This window comes from Bacillus rossius, chromosome 14 (genome assembly GCF_032445375.1).
Source record: "Bacillus rossius redtenbacheri isolate Brsri chromosome 14, Brsri_v3, whole genome shotgun sequence".
Lineage (NCBI taxonomy): Eukaryota > Metazoa > Arthropoda > Insecta > Phasmatodea > Bacillidae > Bacillus > Bacillus rossius.
Window position 1 is genome coordinate 12,487,946 of NC_086341.1, and position 20,619 is coordinate 12,508,564.

The window sequence follows — 20,619 nt, forward strand, 5'->3', positions numbered from 1 at the left end:
ACTATTTTCACAACAGTGGCAAAAGGATGCGTATTTCATTGGTACTACTTTTTAAAGCTGAAATTTGACTGAAGTTACGTGGCACAGACCATTTACCACCAATACACAATATCAATTATGAAAAAACCTAAATCCTAATGGTTCTCTCTTGTCATTTTTAACAATAATAAATAAAAAATACAAATTAATATGTTTTTAAATGTAAACTTTTATTTATAAATCCCAGTATTGTAATTTTCTCAACTTAGAGGTAACTTTTCATGTTTATGTATATGGTATCCAGATTTTGAATATGCTGTAAAAAAAATGCTCTGTTTTGTACTCCCTTTCGTGATTGCGTACAGGGATTTAGAAAACAAAATGTTTTATCGAAAGAACTATTTAAAGAAAGAGAAAGAAAACCAAATGGTAGAGTAATACGAGCCATCCCAACGCTGGTGGGCATTTCAAGTATCTCCCCCAACTGCAAGTCAACTGTGTCCCAAGTGATAGAAACAGGTTGTACACATTTTGTGAATTGTATTTCACAGAATTTTAATAACAAATCTACAATTTTCTATTAAATGGGGACTATTCTAGTAATACATATTTACAAGTGCCTTAATAACTTAAAACAAGTATGTGTACAGAATATGTAAGGCAATAGGACAAACACTTACAGTAATGAGGGACTTTACAAATGCAGATGGATCTGTATAAAATCCTAAACAAAAATGAAATCTTAGTGTTTTTTTATTTCTTTCTGTGTATAATGTAGTAAGGCATATGACTTGTGCTTGTGTAATGTGTGTAGGGTTAAACATAGAAAAAAAAAACTTTACTAAGTGCAGTAATAAACTAACCTATTTGGATTACGTGCAATGAATAAATTATTTATAATCAAGTCAATTCCTGCACCATTACAGTAAACCAATCATTGTGCAAAATATCACACTCTGAGCCCTTAATCATTCAAAACCACAGCACAACATTGCTACTAAGACTTTATACTCTTCTCTCATGGTGTCAAGACACAATTTTGTAGGTCTTAAATCATTAAGAATGCAAAAGAAAATTGTTTCAATTAGAGATGGATGTGTCTGCAAATTTTTGGGTCAAAGCTAGCAGAGTTCAGTATTCATACCTTTGAGTTGAGTCAAACTCAGGCTTGATTATTTTATAGTCAAGACTAACTCACGTATTTTCCGTTTTTTTTTTTAAGGTGTAGAGTATTAAATTGGATTAAGCTATAATAATAAGAATTAAAAAAATGTAATGCATGCAGAGATTTACTAGTAAAGATTTTATTTACGTAAATGTTGAAAGTAGTCCATCACTGGTACTACCGAAAGTGGGATAAATTTACAAAATAAACTGTATTGGTGGCTAGGTTGAATACTACATTCTTGCATTTTTTAATTATAGATTACTAATGTAATTGGGTAAAAACACAGAGGCAAGCATACTATGTATTTTAAATATTTTGGTAGTTCTGCAGAAGAGTGGCTTCTGGAAAATAAGGGGAATATTTTACTTGTTAGGTTATGTCAACAACATTAGTTACGTATTAAATGCATATTATTAATGTAGCAGACCTAACCTCACACACATCAAACTTTAATTTTAATTTGCCTTACTTTCCAGAATTTTTAATGTTTTCAGGAATTGAATAACCTAATAAACCTTTTTATACCACCATTCAACGGACATGTTAAAAAAAAAGCTTTAACTATAAAATTACCAAAACAAAAGTGTAAACATAACAAACAGCAAGGTTATCTCAAACATAATTTTTCTATTTTCTTCACACAATTTTCTGGTCAACAGCCCTTTCGCCCACGTCAAAAGATTATATTAATGCATTTTCGAACATCACGCTATGTATTATAAAAATGGCATTAACTGGATGCAAATTAAATAATAGCCTCATTTTAAAAACAAAAATAAGGCTGTCCAACATTATGAATAGATAATCAAGATATGACGATACAAAACAAGATGTATCACTTTTGGTTTTGCTATGTTTGTGTCAAATATCAATACTATCGACTAACACTGGAGTGAATCAAAGTTGTTTGCTGGCATTTAGTTACAAAATTGTGTCGATTTATTTTGTCTTGAATTGTAAATAGAGTCATGTATGTTTTCTGGGTATTGTCAATGTGTAAAATACACCGTACTTTAAGAAAACTGTGTAAATGGCACGAAAAATAGATAGAATTTAAATAATAAATTTCATGTAAAATGTTTGCATAATAGTTAAGTGATTTTGTTTGTTTGCATGTATTGAATATATATTGAGCTTAAAAAAAAATACTGTCAAATACTATGAACTCTACTTACTTTCAAGCCAAATCGAGCACGTAGCTTCAAACTCGAGCCAAGTCGTGTGAGTAGCTTCAAATTCAAACTGGAGAGGTGTCAAGCAAGTAGCTTCACACTCAAAAACAAGCAGAGTCGAGTGAGTAGCTTCAAACTCAAATTCAAGCCTAGTCAAGCGAGTAGCTTCAAAATCAAACTCAAGCCAAGTAGCTTCAGATCGACTCAGCTCGAGTTTGAGTCTTGGTCCGTCTCTAGTTTCAGTAGTAGATGTTTGAAAAGTAGACAGTGCTTAATTAAAAAACAAGATCAAACAAAACTTCTCACACAAGTTAATGCTACTCAACAAAATACCTGATAAATATATACAAATTTGCAAAAACAAATCTGAAAAAACAAGAAATGGAGTGAGTAACTTTGGAAAAGGTAGCCACTAACATGCACAAATGAAGCAAGTAACACAGAATTTTAATATAATACACCACAGATCCAAATTTAAGTACCATACCACATCACAGGCAATCTAAAACACACACAAGGATGAACCAACCAAGTTGCAAGCAGCTATGCATTTGAAACACAAAACCATTTCTTTTAAACTACACATAACAAAGATTAGACAAAAAAAATTAGCACATAATGCTTAATACAGAAAAGTGAAGGAATAAAATAGCAATATTACACTCAACACAAAACATGCATTAAAATCCTTGTAAACTAATGAATTTTAAAAAAAAATTATGAAATGATGGAAAGAAACAGTAAGTGAACAAGAAAAATTTTAAACTAATCTTAGTCTACCTAAACAAATCCACTACAACAGTTGCTGCACTAAGTAGTATTATTTAGTATTTTGTTACAGAAGGTGAATTTTATTTGAAATAAAAGATACAGTACTGGAATGTACATTACTAGTGGACATAGAAAAATAACACAAATATTTGTGCAGCATTGCAGTTTGTTTATGAACATTCCGCTGGTCGGCTAATTGTCGCAACAGCCCAACATCTTTCTGTGTATATCAAAGTAAACTACCCTGTGAAAACTTGCATTCGTCTATTTTTTTAATTTTAAATAGATAGCACAGCAGATTTTTTTTTTCATAGGAAGCAGTTTACAAATATTTTGGTAGTCGCCAAATATATTAACACTGTAAAATAATAGAAATAATGCAACTAGTAACACAAAACACATTCAATACATATTAATAACAGTTATACCCACTAAATTGCTTGCCACACGTAAGATTACGGTAACAAACACAGCAGTATTTTTTTTTTTTTTTTTAAACTCACGAATAGTGTTTTTGGGTACTACACTATATTTTTTTCCCCACAAAATTATAGTTTTAACAATCCCACCATAACTATGTTATGTTTAATAACCAATCTACTTCTCAGAACACGAGTGGGGTAGACGCTGAGAGTACACCCATCCACTGCAGCACTTCATCCTTTTTTTAATAACCAAACAGAGAGTATCAAAGACCAAATAATACAGCACGTAGTCTGGTGTGTGCTCTGTGCTCACTCCACTTGTGCCCTGCAAAGCAAAGTGGTGAATGCAGGTATATGATTTATTAAAAAAAAGTTACAAAAAAATAGAGATAGACAACTTCGATGCAGCTGAAACCCACAAGACTAGTGGATTCATAACAATGACTACGAAAACCTGCAATCTTTAATGAGCAAGGTCAAGATTATATGGTGAATTGCGATAAAACCAAATAATATCGAAACGCATGTTAATATATCATGTAACACCGAAATGCAAGTTAATATACCAATGAGCACCGAAATGCACAAATATAATTATGAAATTAATCAAAATATTTAATCAAAGCTCAACTCAGGTTACAAAACTATAATATTTTAATGTATTAAATTCAATGACTGTAAAATAGTTAGTATGGAGTTGGTACCAAAATGTATGCATTAAATAGATTTTAAAAATTTTTGCTTTTTTTATATTGCAACTGTTATTAGTACCTAATTTTTGCATTACAACGTTGGTACATTTTTTAAATGCACATACACTTACTGATCTCTTTGTCTTGTTCCCAGTACATGCTCATTACAAATTATTACATTGTAGAAGTGCATCATACTTCAGTCAAAACCACACTGTTTAGGTAAAGTATCACTGAACAAGTAAGTGTCGTATTTGTTGAAAATTGTGATATCTTTATGAATAAACAGAATTCATAAAAAATAATAATACCTTAATATCTTGTTTCAAAAATGATTAACAAAGCCCAAAAACACCATTATGTGATTTTTTTTTTCCAGGATTAAAAATCTAATTCACATCACTTCAATACCTAGCCAAAATAATTAAATCATGAACTGCTCCCAAAATGCAACTGGATACTTAGAATACATTCCAGCTCAGATGAACATTTTGGATTCCATTTGTGAAAGTATATAACACTGTTGAAAAGTGCACTAAATTCAACATGAGCATTTCTTACACCTGGCTTTTGGACAAGTAGTTATTGTCATTTTCTAGTTCAGCAGCTTTTCCGTAAAAAAAAAAAAAAATTGATACATGTTTTTGAGCACTACAGATGTTCCCCTTTTTTCCTCTTGATTAAAATCTTTTGTTAATTCCTACTGGATTCAAAGAAACCCACTAGTAGGAAGGGCCATGAAATCATGGGGAAGTTGTGCCGTAAAAGCTTTTAAAACCGAGAAAAATATAGACTAGAAAATTAATAAATTACAGCAAAATTTTTGATTATCCATAAACATTTAAATGTTTTAAACTCTCAAATTACACCATTTTTACCGACTTCCAAGCCCTTCTCTACTGACAAGCTTCCCAGAATTCAGTTGAAACAAAAAAAAATGTTCATTGTTTACTGTTAACTGCAGCAAGTATCTTTGTTACGTCCGATTTCAAGGTCTATCACTGAGGCAAGATGTCTGCAAGCACAGAAAGGGACTCACGCATGGCGGTGCCTGCATTACGCGGTTCGTTACGGGCAAAGTTCTTTAAAATATTAGAATATCTTTTTTTCTTTTACGCAGAAGCTGCTAAACTATAAAAATCACTGTGGTTCCATATTTTAACACACTACCGACTGGTAAAATCAAGCAGCGGGGACTCTTAAGTGTTCATCTCGGCTGGAATACACTACTGTTCATTTCGGAAAAAAAAACAACGCTACACTCGTCTTACCTTCGCGTTGCTCACGTGGTCGGCGGGCAGGGATTCAGGCACAGTCTGAAGCGTAGTTCTCATGGTGGAGGACATTATGTTGCGAGGGTCACGACTACGGCAGAGTGGGGCGGGCAGGCGAGCGAGCGAGTGGCAGTGGTCCGGTCCGGCCGATTGGGGGGAGGGGTAGCCTAGTAGCGGCGTGCCCGGGAACACACCCTACCTCTTACCATCGGAGATGGCGAGACCTTGCGACGGCACGGGAGCCTGCTACACCTGGGCCCACAGAACAACACACGGGAGCTTTCAGAGTCCAGTTCACTGCATAGTGTATGTAATCATAACCTACATGTACACTGTCCGCAGGATAACTTGATGCTTGGGTGACGTCACGAACGTTCAAAAAGCTTGTAAGGGGAAGGGAAGCAAGCTGGCGTAGTATACACAAACCAAAAACATTGAGTCTATATTATAGATTAATAAAATCACTTTTAAAAAAAACTGAGAAATTACAAGTTCTTCGATTGAAAAAAAAAAGAGTAGTGTACACTACCAAAAACATTTACTTACAGTCTATTATTGATTAATAATAATAAAGTCACCAATTTACTCGCTCTCCTCAAGAATTCCAATTCCTTCCATTTCATCTTCGGTAGAGTTCGAATCTTCACTGCTACTGTCTACACCGCCAAGTGTAATTATTATTTTGTCGATTTCAATGTCAAAAAGAACATCCCGGCTGTAATACTCCTGCTCTAATTTTTCAACATGATTACAAAATGGAACCCAATCTTCTTTTCCCATGCTCTCAAATTGTTCTTCGCAAAGTCTTTTCACATCATCTATTTTGAAGGACACATTTTTTGATGCAACAATACCCTTAACTTTACCCCATATACCTTCAATGGGATTCAAGTCGGGATGGTAGGGTGGAAGTCGGAGCGGTGTGTGACCGAAACTTTCAAGAATCTGGTCGACGGAATACACTATGTGCCGTGGCTTATTTATTTTAATAAGTTCGTACAATGTTGGCTTCAGCATGTCTTCAGTAAATGAAATTTTGTTTTCTCGCAGCCATTTTTTCATATCATCTTTTGTTGACGAAGATGTTGGCGATTTGTTTACGCGGACATTGTGATAGGGTGCATTATCCAATACCACGACGCTGTTTGTTGGCATGTTTGGTACGAGTTTTTCCCTAATCCACTTCTCATAATTGGCCTGGTTCATTTGGTGGTGGTAGTCACCAGTAGCTTGATGTGATTTCCACATAACGAGGGCATTTGGCACGAATCCATCTTTACCGCCAGCATGTATCATAATAAGGCGTTGCCCTTTCGCTACTGGCCGAAGGACACCGTTTAATGTTTCATCTGCCCAGCTTTTTTGTTGCACATGCGAGGATAACACATACGATTCATCTACATAGATTATATTCCTGTTTTCATTTCTGAAACGCATAATGCTCTGTATATAATTAATTCTTTTCTGCCTGATATCATGCTTTTCGATAAGAACGAGGCGGTGAGATTTCGTTTTACGCCACTGAAAGCCTAACTTTTTCAGAATTTTACGAAGAGTGCTATCGCAACCTTGAAACCCTATCTCCATCTTCAACTTCTCCCTAAGCTTTGGCACTGTTGGCGCACATTTTTCTGTGATATAAAAGTTATAAATTATCCTACGAACTACTCCTTCGTCAAACCCATCCAGTTCGTATTTTGAAGACTTTTTTCTTTTCTTGTTAGGCGTCTCGAACAATCCTTCACCATCTTCGTTAATGTGTTGACCTTCTTTCTTTATACGTTGTACAGTAGCACGAGAAACTCCCGTTGCTTGCGCCGTGCGCAGTTGCGCACGTTCAAGAGGAATAGATAACGACATCACACCATTCCGAGCTTCATTTTCCATAAAATTTAACACATTAAACACTACCTCTCGCACCTGCGAATGAAGTTTTTTCTGTTTAATTTTAGATAACGTAGGTGGCATTTTTATATTCAGCACGTGGGGTAAAAAACGTTGCGAGAGAACACTTTACAAACAATTATATACTAGTATTTTATACATTACAACAAAGAACCACTACTGCGAACTTGTTGATAGCTTACGTTTAATACGTATTCAGTTTACTATTCTCTCTTTAGCTATAAACATGAAACACGTCACGATAGCACGTAGTGGACTGGTCAATGTTTTCATTCAGAGTGGTATGCGAAGTGAAAGTCTCTGAATACGTTCTCTGCGCATGCGCGCTGGGCCTCCCTCCCCTATACTCCCCTAACCCGCCCCTCCCAGGCAAGGCTACCGTAACGGTCACTCAGGCATCATCTTATTCTGCGGGCAGTGTATTTCATAAATTGTGTAACCATGTTGACAAGCCCTATATTCAGAGAGCCACTGCTCATCAACTGAGTCTATTGGGTGCTTAAGAAAATAAATAAATAAATAAATAAATAAAATAAATCCTTCACATAGTGTTTGTGTGCGCACAGGTTGTCAACAGTGGTTCGTACTCACTCTCAGGCAAACAACCACTATCCAGAGGTACAAATATCACCAAATAATATCACAACATCTCTCAAACAAATAATAATAAACAGCTACTGAAAATAAAATTTTGTTTGTTCGTTCAATTCGTACAGATAACTTGCAACAATTAATTTGATTAAAAATTAATCTCATAAAGGCCCTTATTCAATTACTTTATAAAATCACAAACCATTTATGTTTAAAGGTGGGATAAAAAAAATTTAATGTTTTTATGTACTTAATTTAATAACATTGCGCATAATTCATCAATTATACTGCACATTAGCAAATTTTTGTTTTCTGCCAGATTTATTCATTAGTTACACACTATCAGTCTTTGACTTGATGTAAGTTTTTGGACGTACGCCAAGGCTAAGAACTTTTTCTGTTGAAGAAAAACTAATAAATAAAATAAATAAATAAAATAAAAATAAAAATACTCAAAAAAAGATACAAAAAACACACAAAATTAAGCAAACAATTGCTGTTGTCAACAAGGATATGAACACCACAAAATATTCCGAAACAGGAATATGGTCAGCAAACAAAGAAAAAACAAAGAAAAATGTACTAAGAGAACGAAAAAATCCCCACAAATGATGACAACACAAAAATATTGAAACCCAAAACAATTCAGCACAACAGTTGAAGCGAGACAAAAAACATGACAAAACGAAAAAACAAACAAATACAATAGTTTTACCTAAACAGAAACAAGCGACGTTTCGGGAACTGCTATCTGCTCCCGTCCTCAGGCAGAGACGCACATGGTACGGAAACACAGGTGCGACTGAGAAGGGGCTGGAAAATGAGGGTATTTATCAGAGAAAGGGCTACATCTTGCTCAGCCAATGACAGACGAGCTGTCTCCCCATTGGCTGTGCACCATGTAGTTAAAGCGGATTGGTTATGGTGGGTTGAGTATTGGCTATTGTTTTGTGCTGCAGGGATGTTTCTCTCTTTATCAAAGGGATCCACATATTTTTTAATTCAATGCTCTGCTGGCTGAAAATATTTTTATTGCTAATAATGAAGGCTGATTCTTTGATTTTCCTTTTTATTTTATCGGATTCCTGTATGAGTGGTGTGGAGTCTTCCCAGAGAATTTTGTGGCTATTTTCCCATGTATGTTCAGCAAGTCTGGATTTTAGGGTTTCACCCAGACTTGCTGAACATACATGGGAAAATAGCCACAAAATTCTCTGGGAAGACTCCACACCACTCATACAGGAATCCGATAAAATAAAAAGGAAAATCAAAGAATCAGCCTTCATTATTAGCAATAAAAATATTTTCAGCCAGCAGAGCATTGAATTAAAAAATATGTGGATCCCTTTGATAAAGAGAGAAACATCCCTGCAGCACAAAACAATAGCCAATACTCAACCCACCATAACCAATCCGCTTTAACTACATGGTGCACAGCCAATGGGGAGACAGCTCGTCTGTCATTGGCTGAGCAAGATGTAGCCCTTTCTCTGATAAATACCCTCATTTTCCAGCCCCTTCTCAGTCGCACCTGTGTTTCCGTACCATGTGCGTCTCTGCCTGAGGACGGGAGCAGATAGCAGTTCCCGAAACGTCGCTTGTTTCTGTTTAGGTAAAACTATTGTATTTGTTTGTTTTTTCGTTTTGTCATGTTTTTTGTCTCGCTTCAACTGTTGTGCTGAATTGTTTTGGGTTTCAATATTTTTGTGTTATCATTTGTGGGGATTTTTTCGTTCTCTTAGTACATTTTTCTTTGTTTTTCTTTGTTTGCTGACCATATTCCTGTTTCGGAATATTTTGTGGTGTTCATATCCTTGTTGACAACAGCAATTGTTTGCTTAATTTTGTGTTTTTTTTGTATCTTTTTTTGAGTATTTTTATTTTTATTTTTATTTATTTATTTTATTTATTAGTTTTTCTTCAACAGAAAAAGTTCTTAGCAATGGCGTACGTCCAAAAACTTACATCAAGTCATGCACTCCCATTGCACAAATCTTTTAAAGATAACACTATCAGTCTTTATTAGAGAGTTTTTAAGGACTCTTAAGGACCCTTGTTCATTCAACGAAAAATAAGTACTTTTTAAGGATATTAAGGAGGCATACGAACCCTGTTGACAAATACCAGGCAAACCAATTACAGAAATTTTGATAAATCTTTTTTGCAACTTTTTGTACATCACGTCCTTCTTACACATTAGCAAAAATTAAACAAAATATGAAATATATCTACTATTTGCAGGAACATGTCCAAGCCAAAATCATTTCAGAGATAATTTCCTCCTGATTCAAGCTGAAGTCTCCAACTGTTTATATTTCACGTGTACTATAAACTGATATAAGTCATAAAAAAATTCAGTCAGCAAAATGCAGCTGGAAATTACAGTGTAATGCCTTACAGCACCATTATTCTTTATTTTGGGACTTTCATGACCAGTCCAGTTGCTTTACTTTTTTGTGACTTTGGTGACACATAGGTATATGGTATAAGTTTTCTCAAAGATATCGGAAAAGTCAAATGTTACACAATGATACAATGACATCAGGTAGAAATGTACTTTATGTTGTATTTTAAGAAGATAGTTGTGTTTTTTACAAAACTTGTATTTTTAATTTATATAAATAGTCATGTAAGGGTGTATCGTCGCTTATCAAACAATTCCTAACTATCAATTTTAAAGAAATTGACTTTTTGGTTCCAGCTCATTCTAATGGACACTGTGCATCCATCGATACAATTTTTTAGACAGAAATCCATGAGACAGCAGCACCATCGCACAAAAGTTGAACCACATAAATATACAAAGCAGACTTACTGCAGTAAGCTCCATGCTGAGGAATGAGTGTAGTTGATTACTCTTGCTTTATAGTATAGAAAAAAAAGAATTGAAAATGTTTTAAAATAAAAATAGCAATACATTAAATACAAAACTTTACTCACTTGAAAACAATTAGTATTTTGACCCTCCTGTAAAGTTACTGAAATGATAATTATGCGGTATTGTTAGCTAAGTGACGATGTACATTGTGTGATGCCTGTATTCTCTAGGAATCAAGGCATTAGACTCTACGTGGGATCCATGGAACAAAATAAATAAATAACAATGTGATATAATTTTTAAAATCTTCACTTCTGATGTAGCAAGTGTAGCTGGCCAGCAATACCTAAACGTAAAACAGAGAAAGAGAGAAAAGATGCACTAAACACTATATTTGTGTAAACTTATTTAACACACGAAATCAACATGATAGAAAAGTAAGGTCAATCAAAGAGCACATATTTTACTTGTTCTTTAAACAGCTGTCTGAACATGTTTCTTGTAATATGTCAAGCAGCTTTAGCTTGCTAGGTAACTTAGGATGCAAACGAATATATTGGCTGGCTTGAAATGCATTATATAATTCACACAGAAAAAAATTAACCCTCCTTTGGTGCTACACAAGACATTAAAAAATAATTAAAATACGCTACTTGTAAACTTAACATTACAACAAAAAGTTGTGTAGTAAAACTGTTATATTTCTCAAACAATTGGAGATTTTTTTGTTAGTTTTTTTCAACCATACTGTCGCAAATCTGTAAAATACACCCAAGCCCAAAAATGCCAAGAGAAGCACATTTGCATACCTGCTTTGTTCTCTGAACTGTTATAGCTTATCTAATCTAGCACAGGTAAAACAAATGGGATCACTGCCAACCTAAAATTATTTTTAAAAAAAGGGCTCACAAATTAAAACAGAAGGAAGAATAACATAACGGAAGTTGAGTGGCTTTTGTGGCTTTTGTGAAGAAAACAAATTTGATGAAATTTTTTTATTAATAGCCAATCCAGATCCGCAAAACCTGTTTTTAAATTAAGACTGTTTCCCCTCTATATAATCTGCAACGTTAGCATAATTTTGCCTCTCGAAATGTGACTTGAGCGTGAACAGCACACCCACCTATCTGCGGAATGCGTGTATATTTAATGTAATAGGTAATGGGTAACTGTTGAAGGTTACACTTTTTTTCAAACAACCTTTCCTAACGAACTAAATTAATTTTAACAACTAACATTATTACTAGCTGTTATATTTCTTGGGGCATTATGATACTACAAGAAAATTAACTCCAAACAATCTTCTTTTAAGGCTGGATTATTTACGTTATTCTATCATTTCTGCCACATCGATGTTCATACACAGATTTAAACTAAATATTCACAACACCTTCCGCACATGCTGAAATAACAAATGCCCAAAGTACATGTGTGTGACTTTGTACCATGGTGCAAGGGGGTCCGGAACCTGCCCTCCTGGAATCAAAAAACCCCTCTCTCTGAGGGGGCCCCCTTATACTTGCTAGAGCATACTGTGAAATGGAAATGATAAATATAATCTGGACCCCCCCCCCCCTCCCCCTGGAATCCTACAGATTTTCACCCCTGCTTCATAGGTTTCAGAAACATTTGTTTTTACTCCATCTAATCAAAGCAAACAAAAAATAAAAAAAATTATATTTTTTTATTTCCTGACATATTTTCTACATCATTCTGTATAATGGCATTGCAATATTTCAATTAGTTTGCTGGTAATTTATGGTTTTATTGTGGGTGTAGGTTATGTTAGCAAATATGAATACTGTAAAAAATAGTGAACAGTTGGTTAGGTTAGCTGCATTAATTAAGTAGTAAATACTTCTTAATAATGTAGCTGACCCAACCAAACGAACTTTTATTTTTTGCAAGAATGCGAAAAGATACCTTAAACATATATCAATCAACATCCCGTCTACAAAAAAAATAATAATAATAACTCAACTTTGCAATGACTTACAGCCGATGTGTACATCTTTGTTTCAAATATTCAACCTGTTGAAAACCTAAACCTGCTATAAAGATGCTACTTGAAATGAATATAAATATAGCCTTGTTATTTTAAAGAATAACCAGAATAAATGTAAGGGAGTAAAAAAATTCATTTTTGAATTTTTCTTACTTTATTTCAGATTCTTTGATAATTACCACATTCTGACAGAATCACTGTTTAGAAGTGCTTTTCTGGGGGGAAAAATTTCTAGAATAATAATTGATGTTTGATTATCTTGCAAAAACACTTTTTTTTTTACCTACTCTTTTTAAATAAAAACTTGACAGTGGGGATGGCCTTCGTGTGGGTAAATTTATTAAAAAACAAAAATACATAAAAATTAAATTTCTGTAAATTTCTATAGCAATCGAAAAACAGCATTTTTCATTACGTTTTAACACACAAAAACCAATGACTTGCTGTTAATTCAAAGTAGTTCACAACTGAAGATTTTTTCAGAATACAATGGTCATAAAACAGACTAAATTTGTGTCAATAGAACCACCTTAATTTTACAATACTTTAAATGCAGCCGGCTAAACCTACCAACTTTTCTCTTTCGTTATAAGAGTGGTAGTATTCTTACAGAGAGGCTTTTACGTAAAGTAAAAATGAAAATCCAAAAATACCCTTTTCTAACACTAGAAGTCCCTACATAAACCCTGAAAACAGAATTTCTATGTTCCTACTGATTTCCGAGAAATCACAATTAATAGGTTTCATTACAATACCTGTGCAATGAAGCGGCCGCCGTCATTTTTTGCTTTCCCTTGTGGGTCAGTGTGTGTGTATATGATTTGGAGAAATTGAGTTACATTGTGAAAATGGTCGATTACGTTAGGTTAGTAATATAAAAAAAATACTTCAAAACTATGTGGACGGTTTGTTGGGTTAGTAGAGCTAGCTACATCTTAAAACAGTAATTCTCAAACCACCATTAAAAATATTTAACAGGTCTTGTAGCAAACATAATGTAATCAAACATACTTACGATTTTAAATTTTCGCTCCCATTTTAATCGTTGGATACTACGTGACTCAAAATACTACTTTAAATGCAAATCTCAGAAAACAATAATTTCATAATGTAAATTAGTTATTTACAAAAACAACAAACAAAGTAGAAACATTAAAAATGATCCTTATAATTGCAATAACTCATCATATTAATTCCTTTATCAAAACAATACCTCTGTTTACCAAATTTCTCCTAAACACACACACAGACCCACACGGAAAAGAAAAAAAATGACAGTTGGCGCATGAATGCACAATCACTGTAATGCTCAAGTGTTCAAAAAAAGTATATATTAAAAATTTTATTTTAACTTTACATAAAAGCCCCTCTGTAAGAATATTATCCTAAGAGTTAATAGTGACTACAAAAAAGTGGGTTTTTATTAGCGTAGTCATATATTTTTATAGTAGGCCTATTTTATATTGTTGCCAATTGTATTAATTTTCAGCAAAGGGTATGTTTTTGTAATGATGTTTGTTTCATAGTATGTATATACATAAAATTGTTCAGTAGTAATTTTTTTTAAATGCAAATTCTGTAATTTTTTCTTCTTACGATTTTGTATGTATAATTGATTGTAACTAAAGGGACAGGTTGGTTAGGTCAGGTTAGCGACATATAAAATACTCCAAATAAAATAGTGAAAATGTATTAAACCTTACAAAATGATATATTTTTTTTAATTCAGCCTGGATTCTTTAAAACTTGATAATTTTAATTGAACGAACACGGACCTTGAAGTTGAGGCAGAATGTGTGATTTAGCTAATTAAAAACCAATAAAAACTACACAATTATTGAAAATCTTGTATTCTAAATTTACAGAAATTTTATTCAATTTAATATCAATATTTTTTTTTGTTTTTAATGCTTTTTGCCCCACTTTTTTTTTCACTGTCCTTCAGTACAATTCCCACAATTAAGTATATTAGAATTCAGCTGAAATTCAAACCTACCACTTTGCAACTTTATAAAATTAGTACCCACTAGGTACAAAAATACTTTCTTCAAAAAGCAGCAAGTGTAATAGTCACTGAATTAAGAGTAATAGAACAGGCTTTTGCAAACGAGCAAACTAAAAATTCCGAATTTTTTTCTTCACTTTATTACATGTTTGTTAAATTAATTAATTCACTAAAGGCTACCACACACTATCAGTTCAGCTCCCAATTCAAACTGCTAAGCCCGAACTGACAGTTTGGAATTGAGGCCTTCTGCATACACGGTCAGTCCAGGGTTTAGACAGAACAGTCCAAACTGACAGTTTGGACTGGCGCGACGCTGTTCCCACTCACGGCAGTTCGGACTGAGGGCGCTCGAGCACATAGACCGATTTGACGGGACACCATAAAATCATCAGTCCATCAGTTTCGACTGATCCAGTCCACCGTTCTTGCTCACACACTGTAGTTCCGATTAAACTGACGGTTCAGGCTGATTGTGGGTGTGGGGCCTTCCGGGGGCATTGTAATACTTCAAGAAGTTTACCACTAGTTTACAGTTTTAATGATTGGTTAGTTTTACATATTAAAAATGCTGTGATATCATGAGAATGGTTGTTTGGGTTAGGTTAGCTCTAAAATACTTTTAACAGTGCAGGCAGTTGATTAGGTTAGGTAAGCTACATTAAAAATACTGTACAACCATTTGAAAGGTTGGTTAGGAATTACCAATTTAAAACTACTATGTAACCTAAAATAACAAGCCATCATTACTATTTTATAATATTTAATTATCTATACATACCTATCCAAAAGGATGTTGGTATGTATGCATGGCGTCAATCTCAGACACCATTTAACCAATCGCCATGAAAGTTGGCACATCAAGTGTTAGTAAAAAGTTCTATATCATGTATCCGAGTTTACCCCTTGATCATGAAGGCTTGATCCCGTTCATTTTTAACCTGTGGTACATGATGTTTGCTGTTTTAATTTAGTTAATCGAAAGATCCTGCACATAACAAAAACTAGTGATATAACAATAAATTATGAACTTAAGTTGAATATAAAGGAACATCTATTCTGTATTCAACTTACAATCATTTATACCACAAGGTTTTTTGTCGGGCTAGGATCTTTCGACGTACTAAATTAATACTGTAAGCATCATGTACCACAGGATCAATGCATACAGGATCATGTCATTGGGATCAAGTGACTAACAAAAAATCATATGTTGTAGACATACAAACACAATTGTGTGTCATTTCTATATGTCCACCACACTGTCGTATAGCGCTATCCGTTATGCATTAACTCGCGGACAATATATCACCCTGTGTTCAGCCCAGGCAACGCTGGGTACTGCAGCTAGTAATATTTAAAAATGTTGCTAATCTAATCAACCATTCACATGATTTTACATTTTTTTTTAATGTATCTAACCTACATTCAAACTTTTTACAGTATTTTTTACTGCAGCTAACATAACCTAACAGTTCTCACAATTTAACACTAGTTTTGATGTACCTACTTAACTTAACCTTACTAGGTAGGTACTTGTTAAATTGGTAATCTTCTGGTAAAATACTGAAGTATCACATTGTTCTCATAACGAATGTTTCAAAAACATGCCAGGAAGTGAAAAGAAAAGCATTGTAGAATTTTTATTCTTCTCATTTGCAAAAGCCTTGGACCTGCTTTTTTACCTTATTTCTTTTTACCGTTAAGAATGAAGAATTATTTACGGTAATCTATAACCAGCATGCTTAACCGCAAAATACGACATAAGGGTTAAATCAATTTTCCAGCAAATTAGGTACCTACCTATATCCTACACATTAGGTACACATAACAAATTGTACACTTTTGTGTTAATACATATAGCTAACTTAGCGGTGTTATACAAACAGCTAGCATAAGTAGATAATGTGATTAAATAGGTTACTTTGCATTTGATAATTTTAAATTTTTTGTCACAAATATGTTGCTAACCTTGCAATACTAATGCTGTGATATTAGTGATCTATATTTTTAAATTGACTGTTAAAGAACATCATACAAGCAATCAACTAGCTCTATCAGTAAATCTTGTACAGTTTAGTGGGTCACAACTAGGTCCACTAATACTTATGTTGAAACATGTACTTTCAATTAATTTAAATAATATTATAAGTTTAAGCATGCAGTTCCAAAAAATACCTATGTTTAATATCTAGACAAAACAGCCTAGGTACATCATACCCTATGTCATTTCTATTCATTATATGAAAACTGACATGTAGGCCTACTTACTTATATCGATTGGGTAATAAAATTATATCACACTTGGCTTTCAAAAACTCTTACAGTAACTGAGCCAGATACATATTTGTTTTTCCAATCAAGGACACGTCTAATTTGATTCTCTTACCTTTAACAATTTTTTTTTTGTCTGGCAGCAAACGTACACTAATCTGTGTCACGTTTTACACTGAATCTACAGCCTGTAAAATACAATACTACAAAAGGTCAACGAACCAAAATTACAAAAAGCTTTGCTGTCAATAACCTACGAACTTCAATACCACCCATAACCGGTGAAACTACATTTTAATAAAAACATTATCAGCATACAATTTTTTGGATTCAGTTCGTGCCATTAATAGAAGCCCAAAGGGGTGCCCAGAAAACACCTGCGAGAAATTTAACGACCAACAGTGAAGAAAAAAGCACTTCAGAGTTGGCTTGTCTCGTCAAACATCTGTTTGATAAATCATTAGAAATCTGCACACAGGCTCAAAGCCTGCAGCCTACCGTGACACTGTACAGGCACATCCACTTGGTTACACAGTTTTCACTTCAAACTCACAGAATACTGGCGTCTAACTCTTACTTCGACACGCAACCCACAAATCAGGAAACTATTCTGTTCACATACTAACCCATTGAGATGGCGAACGCCCGAGTAAATCGAACATGAAATTATGTTTCACCTCTCAACTCATTACAAACTTCATTCCAAGATGGCCGAATTTTCCTGGCTCACGCTAAATATTACCACTGCGCAACTCCAACAATTTTTCTCCTATTGGCTTCGACGTTTGACGTCATATTACGTGTAGTGCTGCATGTATATTATCTAGTTCAAATGTAAAATTTATAGACCTAATATTTGCATGATCAAAGGCAATAAATAAAATCAGCAGCTCTCTATACAGTAAGTAGCTCAAAACAAAAACACAAACGTCAGTTGCATAGCGTACGGTTGTCGCACTGCATGCACCGGTACATTTAAAAATGCGAATTGTACCCTAGTAAATGTGGACCGTACAAAACATTTTCTTTTCCTAGTAGTACGTAATTCTTATGTGAGAGGTGTGTCATCTAATAACATACCTACATACGTACACTGTACACATACGCATCTCAATCGAATTTACGCTCACTTATTTGTGTTTAATATAAGAGTGATTCGTTATATATTGGCGTCCGTTTCTGCGGCGTTGTCTGAAGTTCTTGGATCGAGACCCGATCGCAACAAGGTGAGATTTATTTGGATCAATATTGTCGTGGGACTATCTATTTTAGTGTGGTTGATTATACTCCCACCTCTTTCGCACTTGTTTTATTCTCGCCTACAATCAGGGCCTTAAGATTAGAAACTATGAGTGTAAGGGCAAATAATTTTGTCGCTCCCCCCTACTTCCCCAATATTTAATGTAAAAATTTTTCAGACAACCCCAATTTAAAAAAAAATTATGTATATATTTTTAATTGTAAACGTTATATTGTCCAAAAGCGGATCCAGTGGGGGGGGGGGGAGGGGGGCTAAGGGGCTCAAGCCCCCTCCAAAAGCATCTGAGTCCACTATTGTTTTAGTGTTTGTCTTGATAAAGCCTAGCCTCAGCTGGGTCAAGCCCCTCCCAAACCAAAATCCTGGATCCGCCCCTGATAGTGGCCACAACTGTAAATGTGACCTGTACGTATTGCATAAGGTTTCCAAAGAATTATATTAGCAATAGACTTTTAATTTCGTCCTACTTTCGGATTTCAGGGTAAACTCATGCATTAAAATAATTCTCAAAACTCAACAAACCTTTTCTACTCAACAGTCCTGCCCACAATTGCTCGCTATTTTTAACACGTTTTTATTAGTTTGGTCTGTATGTGTGAATGGACTATGTAATAAAAAATTTCCATCCAATTTTTACCCACTTTTAGACTTCCGAATGTATTGTAATTTTACACACACATAAAGAACCTTTTACAATACAATATTTGGATAACTTAAGACCTTAGAGTTAAGAGGGTGGGGGGGGGGGGGTTAGAGGGTCAAAAACCACTAATTTCAAGCTCTGGGTAATAACCAGGCTTTATGTGTATCCATGAGGTCGGGGCATGGTGAGAATTTTCCCCGGGGGTCGACTGTGCCCCTGGGGGGGGGGGGGGAAGGAGTTAATGACCCTAAATTTCGAAAAAAAAATAAAAAATATATATATTCTTTCGATTTAGAGTGTTTCCGAGGACAGGTTATGTTGGAAAATATTCCCGGGGTTCGTTAATGGCAATATGGGTACTATATCTTAAATAATCTGGCCACTCTTCCGGCTTCATCAAGTGTAAGATATGGACATTCCACCAGTCCGTGTTGATTTCGGCACAGATAATGTACATACATATAATTAAACCAATAGACATTCAGTTTCCAGCGAAATACAGCTATGGTGCTGCTGAAAGGCGAATGTTGCCATTAATACTGAGTTGAGCATCTAACGTGCATAAAATGCAAGTCTGCACTGTAGATTATGGAGTTGTTTACTTGGGATCGCGCCTATTTGCTGCCGGACAGGCTTTATGTAGTAGCTCTTAGTCACGTAAAGTCACTGGATGGTCTCCAAGTAGAAGAACTTGATTGCTCTAAGATAACAAGAAAAGTTCCATGCAATGTTGACGCATTTGCTGAAATGACTAGATTACGTGAACATTAATGAATAATTTCAAGTTCATTGTAACAAACAAATACTTTAATCATTCATATTTAGTATTTTGAATTTGTTGCAATTATTTATATTCAATATTTTTATTTTATTTTGAGACTAAAAAGAATAAATAAAATTTAAATTTAATTTTTTTTTGTCCAACAGCCAAATCATGCACCACAACTCTGTATAACTAAAAGCGTGGGGTGCTCTCTTCTTTCATTTTCGTAATGACTAAATGCTAAAATTAGTGATAGAAAATTAAGACAAATTATATCAAGCACATCCTAAGCGTAGATCCGGGTGGGGGGGGGAGCCTCCTGGAATTAAGAAGACCCTCACTAAGGGGGTCTGCCTGCACTTGCAAAAGCGTGACTGTGAATCGCGTTTGATGTCAAAACTATGTCTTATGGAAAACCTTTTGTATATTTTAAAGATTTCTTCGTATTGCATGCATGTAGGGCCAAAATATGGGTAGTGTACATCATACGGGCGCCGCATCCAGTTATGACGTGTCGGTTAACCCCATGAGCAACTCTCACCCCCCGCCCCCTCCTTCTGCCCTACTTGTGAATCCTAAAGATTTGCGCCCCTGGAGCACCCCGATAGTAATTTTAAGTTCATTATTGTTATTAAGTTCATATATATGTAATGACTATATCCTACAATTTTCGCATTGACTATATCCTACAATTAGTGATAGAAAATCTATTACAAATCACATTGTCATTACTGATAGAAAATTTAAAAAAAATGATATCAAGCACCCGACGTTTTTAGTTATACAGAGTTGTGGTACATTATTTAGCTGTTAAACAAAACAAAAAAATATTTTATTTTATTTATTTTTTAGTTAATTCAATGATAAAAGTGAGGT

The 20,619-nt window shown here is 34.4% G+C and overlaps 1 protein-coding gene across 6 annotated transcripts in view; it reads right to left on the bottom strand.

The window, feature by feature from the left end:
* The window catches only part of LOC134539163 (serine/threonine-protein kinase MARK2), a 282,821-nt gene extending 264,851 nt beyond the window's left edge, over positions 1 to 17,970 (bottom strand). For 2 of the 6 annotated variants that reach the window (XM_063380927.1, XM_063380932.1), the window contains exons 1-2: positions 17,706 to 17,970; positions 5,479 to 5,733 (exon numbers count right to left, since the gene is read on the bottom strand). Coding sequence is in view for 1 of the 6 variants with exons in the window: in XM_063380934.1 (XP_063237004.1) it covers positions 5,479 to 5,553 (75 nt within the window). In the remaining 5 variants the exon portion in view is untranslated. Of the gene's footprint in view, positions 1 to 5,478; positions 5,734 to 17,194; positions 17,627 to 17,705 lie in introns of those variants that run through there. The other 4 variants (XM_063380930.1, XM_063380934.1, XM_063380928.1 and 1 more) reach the window with 4 other exon arrangements.
* Between the last annotated feature and the right edge of the window lie 2,649 nt (positions 17,971 to 20,619).